Source organism: Protobothrops mucrosquamatus, unplaced genomic scaffold (genome assembly GCF_001527695.2).
Source record: "Protobothrops mucrosquamatus isolate PMUCROS unplaced genomic scaffold, P.Mucros_1.0 scaffold97, whole genome shotgun sequence".
Classification (NCBI taxonomy): domain Eukaryota; kingdom Metazoa; phylum Chordata; class Lepidosauria; order Squamata; family Viperidae; genus Protobothrops; species Protobothrops mucrosquamatus.
In genome coordinates, this window is record NW_015386472.1 from 413,892 (window position 1) to 421,120 (window position 7,229).

Here is a 7,229-nt window from a genome sequence, read left to right on the forward strand (position 1 = left end):
CCCAGGTCAATATCTTAGGCACAGAAGCCCTTCTTCAAGCTACCTATTCCTAAAAGTGGTTCTGCTCTAAGCCTGCTGTGCTGGACAGTTGGAATTTTCTTCTGCAAGGGGACAACCCAAAGAGGTTGGTCTTGAAAGCTGCAGTTAAAAAAATGAGTGCTGCATTTGGAAAGGCTGAAGCTTAGGGTTAGGGCTGCCTGGAGCAATGACCAGCCTTTGATCATCCAGTTTTCCATCACAATGGTCACACCCTTCTGCTTTCCCACTCCCACTCCACCCATATTGAGACCCAATATGAAAGGTTGGCATTTCTGTTTATGTCGCAACTGGGCTGCTTGGAAAGGAAAAATGCACCCGCTGAAATCCTCCGTGGTCCAAAGGAGAGCCACTTGAGAAAATGGATCTGTTGGGGAGCAAGCGTCCACTTGTTCAGCTTCGGCAAGAGAGGAAACGTGGATCTTTTGTAAGCTGGTAGCGTGAATAAGGCGCAGCTTACGAAGAGAGGTGCTGATTGAGTGAAAAGCACTGGAGAGAAATAAAGGTGACCCAGGGCAGGATCGGATTTCTAATCTGTGGCGTGCTTTGTGCTCTCTGAGCTTGGCTGCTTTCTTGCAGATGTTTTGTTAGCCAACTAGGTGAGCACTGCTAGCACTGATGATGTTACATAGCTGGGTAATGAAACGTCTGCAAGATACCAGTCAAGCTCGGAGAGCCCCAAGGACCCCACAGTCCTCCTCCTTCATCCTGCAAATCCTGCTCCCTTCTAGCACGGATAATGGTACCTAGTTAACAGAATGACAGAGTTGAAAGGGACCTTGGAGGTCTGTTACTTCAACCTCCTGCTCACAGCAGACCCTAGACCAGGAGTAGGGAATCTTGGCTCTTTTATGACTTGTGGACTGACTCAGGAATTCTGGGCATTGAAGTCCACAAGTCATAAAAGAGCCAAGGTTCCCTACCCCTGCCCTAGACCATTCCAGACAAGTGGCTGTCCGATCTGTTCTTGAAAACCTCCAGAGATGGAGCACCCACAACTTCTGGAGCTTTCTGGCAATGAAACATCTACAAGAAAACAATCAAGCTCAGAGAGCGCCAAGCAACCCACAGTTCAACTGAGCCACAAATATTCTCCTCTATTGGACCCCTAATCACTGATCACCCTGCTCTGACGTCAAGGAGACATCTCGAGATCACTGCTCATGGTGGACCTTTCAAATGAGGCCCGTCTCACTCCTCCATTCCTTGAAATGACCCAACCGCCCTGTGGCTAACACTGATTTTCACAAAGTCCAGCAGTCTTAGAGTTTCTTGCAGCACAAAAGTGGGTGGGTTGTAGAGTAATGGTCCTCCCCTTTGCCACCTGTATTTCATGGGATTTCATGATCTCCATTTTTCTCTCTCTGATGCATCTGTTCCTGCTTCCCTATTGCTGTCAATCCCTACGGGACTCAGTACCAGCTGTTTGGAGTTCCTCCTTCTCGGAACCAAACGTTCTCTGCAAAAGTTGCCAGAAATCTTTTCTTCCAAGAACTTGACAGCTTTGCAGAACTCTCGGAAGCTCAAACATCTCCCGCTTTGAATTCCTCTCATTTTTAAAAAAAAAAAAATTCCTAATCAGGCAATCCGAGAATCCTTTGCATTATACAGAGGTAAAGGAAAATTATCCCACTGCAACAAACATCTGCTGTATTTAAATTTGTAATTAAAATGGAATCAAGCATGCTAAAATAACCAGAGAGTTTCCATTTTGAGTTGCTGCTTCTTCTTTCTAACCCCAAAATTAATTAATTTGATTTTAACCTGCACATCTGGCAGGGATAGTGGGTTGCTATGGTGCTGCAAACAGGAGTTAACTTGACAACATTTGAAATGACTCTAATTTTGCCAAGAAGAGAAGAAAAGGTCAAGCAGGAGCCACTTTTAGCACGACCTTAGGGCCAATTTTATCTTAACCCTCATGAGTGCAAGTGGGACCTTCAGCCAGTTCTTCTATCTTTCATTTTGCTTCAGGATCATCCAGGAAATTCTCCCCCCCCTTCCCGAAGAAGCATGGAATACCTGCTATCTTAATATTCATGTTGTTATCAAGCAGGAGGTTCTCCGCTTTGAGGTCCCGGTGTACGATCTTCCGGCTGTGACAATATTCCACAGCCGAGAGGATCTGCCAGAATTTGCGCCTGGCATCCGTCTCGCTCAAACGTCCCCGATTGGCCAGGTAATCTGTGGAGAGATGAAATGCGAAAGGTGAACTTGCAGAGGAGGGGAGCTCAGGAGGGGCTTCTCCCCGGTCCCCGGTGGGTCCCTCCTCCCTCCCAAATTTGGAAGTCGGTCTCATAACGGAGAGCAGGAGAGGAGGATGCTGTTGCTGTGAGACTCCACAGCTAGGTGAACAAGCGCCTGCATTTGTATGCGCAACTGCCTGCTGGGCCTGATGAAAACAAGACAAAGGGAGCCGGCCAGTTCTTCCCTGGAAGAGGGAACCTCTCAGCCTTTCCTCCCAGGACGTTCTGTCCCGGCTCTTTGCAAGAACAAGGACTCTACAAGGATCGCTTGGAGGCCACCTGGAACTTCCTAGGTGTGCATGGGAACGTGTAAGGTGGGGTGACAGAGAGAGACAAAGGGAGAGGGAGGGAGGGAGGGAGGGAGAGAGACAGAGAGAGGAGGGAGGGAGAGAGGGGGAGAAGGGGGAGGGACAGAGAGAGGAGGGGGGAGAGAGAGGAAGGGAGAGAGGGAGAGAGGGGAAGAGGGAGACAGAGAGGAGGGGGAGGGAGGGAGAGAGGGAGAGAAAGAGAGGAGGGAGGGAGGGAGAGAGAGACCTCAATGCTTTCAGCCCTCCTTAATGCTGTAGGGGTTTTCCCAGGAAGTCAATCCAGGCTCAACCCAGCCATTAGCGTCTCTACCGAACCAAGAGGGCTTCTGCTGCAAGTGAAGCCAGGCCTTTTCTTCTGACTTTTTTGTTTTTCGTTTGTTTTGCAACCTTGGCACAGCAGCCAACTAAGGACCTGGCCGGCTGTCCTGGCCTTACCCTGCTGTACCTTCCTCCGGGTCTGTTCCATATTCTGACAGGGCAACTGTGTGCTTGGTGAAACCACAAACAGGAAGACGCATTTGACGCAAGAACGGAAGTCTTAAGGAAGAGCTTTGGTGTCTCTTTTCACATTTGGTTATAAGATTATTTTTCTAAACTGCGCTCCCCCCCCAAAAAAAGCCAAGTTTTAAGGTCTTTCTGGAACCCCAGGAGACCGGGAGACATGCCAGGCAAGGCCAGTTTTCTAGATCCCATTAAGATGCCCAGATGCACAGCGACCAAACGGCCTTTATTAGAAAGGTCAGTCTTTCATTTCAGAAAGCTGTCCTTTAGATTTATTTATTTTTCAAAAACTCACTTTTGCCCTTTATTTTGGGCCATTTGCAAATGGTACCACTTAATGCCTGCTCTTTCAAATTCTTGCAAAACATGTGAAAATGGAGTTGCCCTTTAAAAACTAAATTTGCATCATATGCCGTTTGATTTTTCAATGCCTTTTTATTAGAATAGAGCCTTTTGTAAAGTTTTTTCCTGGGGTTTGCCCTTGATTTTTTTTTTCTTGCAAAGTTCTAAATGTAAACAACTTAAAAAAAAATATCCTCTTTCAGATTTGCTCTTTATTTTTCCCAACAAAATAAGGTCATCTACTTAGGAGAGAATTGGAACACAAGACCCCGGCCCAAACAGGCCAGAAACAATAGGAAAACAGTATCTTTCAGGTGACTCTGTTGTAAAACCAAGAGCACAATCACACTGCACTTCTGTTCATCACACAGTTTCAGCAATACAGCTAGTCCTCAATTTACAACAGTTCATTTAGTGACCATTCAATGTTACAACGGCACTGAAAAATGTGACTTACGACCGTTTTCCACACTTACAACCATCCCCATGGTCACGTGATCAAAATTCAGACGCTCAGCAAGTGAGTCATATTTATGACGGTCGCGGCGTCCCAGAGGGTCACGGGATCCTCTTTTTGTGACCTTCTGACAAGCAAAGTCAACGAGGGAAGGCCAGCTTCACTTGCCAGGAGCGCCCAAGTGGCTTCACTAAAACCCACCGGGGGGGGGCTGCTGCCTCTTTAACAGGGGTCTTCAAACTTGGCCCTTTTATGACTTGCGGACTTCAACTCCCATAACTGGCTGAGGAATTCTGGCAGTTGAAGTCAGCAAGTCATAAAAGGGCCAAGTTTGAAGACTCCTGCTCTTTAAGATGGTTTATACCAGTGTTTCTCAACCTTGACCATTTTAAGGCATGTGGACTTCAACTCCCAGAATTCCACAGCCAGCAATGCTGGCTGTGGAATTCTGGGAGTTGAAGTCCACATGCCTTAAAATGGTCAAGGTTGAGAAACACTGGTTTATACAGACTGGGTGGATGCAATCTCCAAAGTTGAAAAAGTCATGACCTTCTATGGTTTTGTGTGTGTGTGTGTGTGCATGCGTGAGTGAGTGAGTTTCTTCAGAAGTGGACAATTAACACAGTTGCCTGGCAGCTCCACTGAGAAAAAAAGAAACGGCAGTGGGGAAATCCAGGTTTGTGTCCACAACATGCTGAGGAAAGAAAGGTCATTTCTAAGGCCCTTGAGAAAACACCGTGGATTATTTCAAATTGAATTGCTTTCGAAAGCAATTTTGAGAGAGAACGATTTGCAGAACGCACTTATAAAATGAAAAGGCACTTTGTTCTTTTCAAGCATACTTAATTAGCTAGGCGGGGGGGGGGGAAGAGAAATTGAAAGTCTTTTTTTTTTTTTTTTAAAGAAGGAATGGGGAAGGAGAGAAGAGAAATTGAAGGATTTTTTTTAAAAAAAAGATATATACAAAACAGGGCTAGGAAATTGAAACGGCACTCATGCCGATCATCGGCAAATTACGTTTTCCTTTCTGCACCAAACTGCAACTCCCCAGGAAGAGATCAAAGAGGCTGATTTTTTTCCCCCAGCATAAACAAAAGGAGATGATGTAACCATGGATGCCAGCCCCGCTTGCCTTTGCAATAATCTCACCGTCAGATCTGATCAGTGGTTTTACTTACAGATTTCAGTCAAACGGGTTATGCAATTGCCATACACCAAAGAAAGTTGGCCTAGAATTCTCCTGTGTCAATAGGGACAAGTTTGGGGCAACCCCCCCCCCCCCAAAAAAAACCCTCTAAACAGGCAGTCCTGTTGGGATAGGGATGATACAACGCTCCCCCATTTTATTTTGTATTCCTTCCGATGTTTGTTATTTATGTGATGCCTTGCAAAGTGACCTGTGTTGTGTTCGGTTTTGTACAAGGTGCAAAGGGTAAGGAAATCAGCTCTGAGCCAACTTCCCCAGTAAGAGGATCTTTAAGGGCTGAATTTGGTCCTTTTGGGGAAGTGGATTAACTCACCAGTGCAATGTTTTTTAACCTTAGCAGCTTGGAGACCGGTGGACTTCAACTCCCAGAATTCCCCAGCTATGCTGGCTGGGGAATTCTGGGAGTTGAAGTCTACCTGTCTTCAAGATGTCAAAGTTGGAAAACACTGAATTAGGTTATTTTTCTTGCTGTCTCCCATCCCGGCCATGCTTATTTCCTTTAAGAGAATAAAAACCAGCTTTAAAAGAGGACCAATATTATAAAGCAAATTTATGTACCTTGCTCCATAAGCCTTGCTTCATGCCTTACACAGGTGAATCCCCCCTGGTGAATGACTGGATCAGATAGGGTGGGTGGGCACACTCACAGGCCCTTCCCTTAAACGTTGCCACTTTATGTGATCCAAAGTCATGCCTTTTGTGTGTGTGTGTGTGTGTGTGTGTGATGGCCCCTAAAAACTTCATGGAACAGCTTTCTCCTTGAAGGTCGATGAATCTCTACCCTCCTAGCCTTCCAAAAAACATTTCGGACCTGGCTCCCTCCTGCCAACCCCTCAAGTGCTGGGGTGAAATGAGGTGGACGAGAAAGGATTTAACTATGGACTGGACAGGTAATCCTCGTTTAATGCCTATGCAACATTTGAAAACATTTGAAAACGCGACTTATGACTGGTCCTCAGACATACGACTGTTGCAGTGTTTCTATAGCCACAGGATCAAAATTTGGGCGCATGGCAACCAACATATATTGTTAAAATTGTGTGGATTCATTTCCCCATTTTTTTTAAAAAATAATGGTGATGATCATTAATGTTTTCCTAAGTTTGAAGAATCATCATCATCATCATCATCATCATCATCATCATCATCATCATTTATTCATTAGATATGAATCTCAGTCAACTGAACATTCAAATTGGCTGGTGCCAATGCTGTAACATTGCCGGAGTTATTGCAGGAAGCTGCAGTTTCTTGATGTATTTTGCAAAGTTTTTGGACATAGTTCCCAGTGCCCCGATGACAATGGGTATCACTGTTACATGTTTCATCCGTAAGTGCACAGTTTCGATGGCCAGGTTGCGATATTTTGTAATTTTTTCCAGTTCTTTTTTTGACTCTGGCATCTCCTGGTACAGTGATATCAATCAGCTATACACTTCGGTTCTCTACAACTGCGATATCTGGTGTGTTGTGTTCCAAATGGCGATCTGTCTGTATTCAAAAGTCACCCTCTCATTCTCAACCACTTTTTCCACTCTATGTTCCCATGACTTTTCGGACACAAGCAAGTCGTATTTTTTTACACAATGCACAGTGGATTAATTTAGCAACTCAGTCATATCTAGCTTTATAATCAGTTTGTGCGATTTTGCTGCACTCTCAGATGATGATTATTATTGTGGATCATCGCAGTCAGCCAGATGTTCAGATTGGATTTGGCATTTTGTCTACCTATCGAGTCCTTACCTAGGACCTGGGATAGGCAGATGTGGATGTTTGATGGTATTACAGATATCGTCGCAGGATGGAAGCAGTTCCTAGTAAGGCCGCTTTTTGCAATTGACTAATGGCAAATTTGTCAATGCCAATGGTGTTCAAGTGGTGCTCCAGTTGTTTTGGGATTGCACCCAAGGCGCCTATTACTATTGGTACTACCCTTGCTTGCTTTTGCCACAGTCTTTCTATTTCTATGTCTTTGTATTTTGTTATCTTCTCCAGTTCTTTCTCGTCTATTCTGCTGTCTCCAGGCACTGCCACGTCCACTATCCAGACTTTTTTGTCTTTCTTATCGACAATTGTTAAGTCCGGGGTGTTATGTTGCAGGTGTCTGTTTGAATTCTGAAGTCCCAGAA

At 45.2% G+C, this 7,229-nt stretch overlaps 1 protein-coding gene across 1 annotated transcript in view; it reads right to left on the minus strand.

The window, feature by feature from the left end:
- Positions 1 to 7,229, minus strand: part of SIK2 (salt inducible kinase 2) — a 39,039-nt gene that overhangs the window by 16,122 nt on the left and 15,688 nt on the right. Inside the window, exon 3 of the mRNA XM_029283455.1 lies at positions 2,059 to 2,220. Coding sequence (XP_029139288.1) covers positions 2,059 to 2,220 — 162 coding nt within the window. The remainder of the gene's footprint in view (positions 1 to 2,058; positions 2,221 to 7,229) is intronic.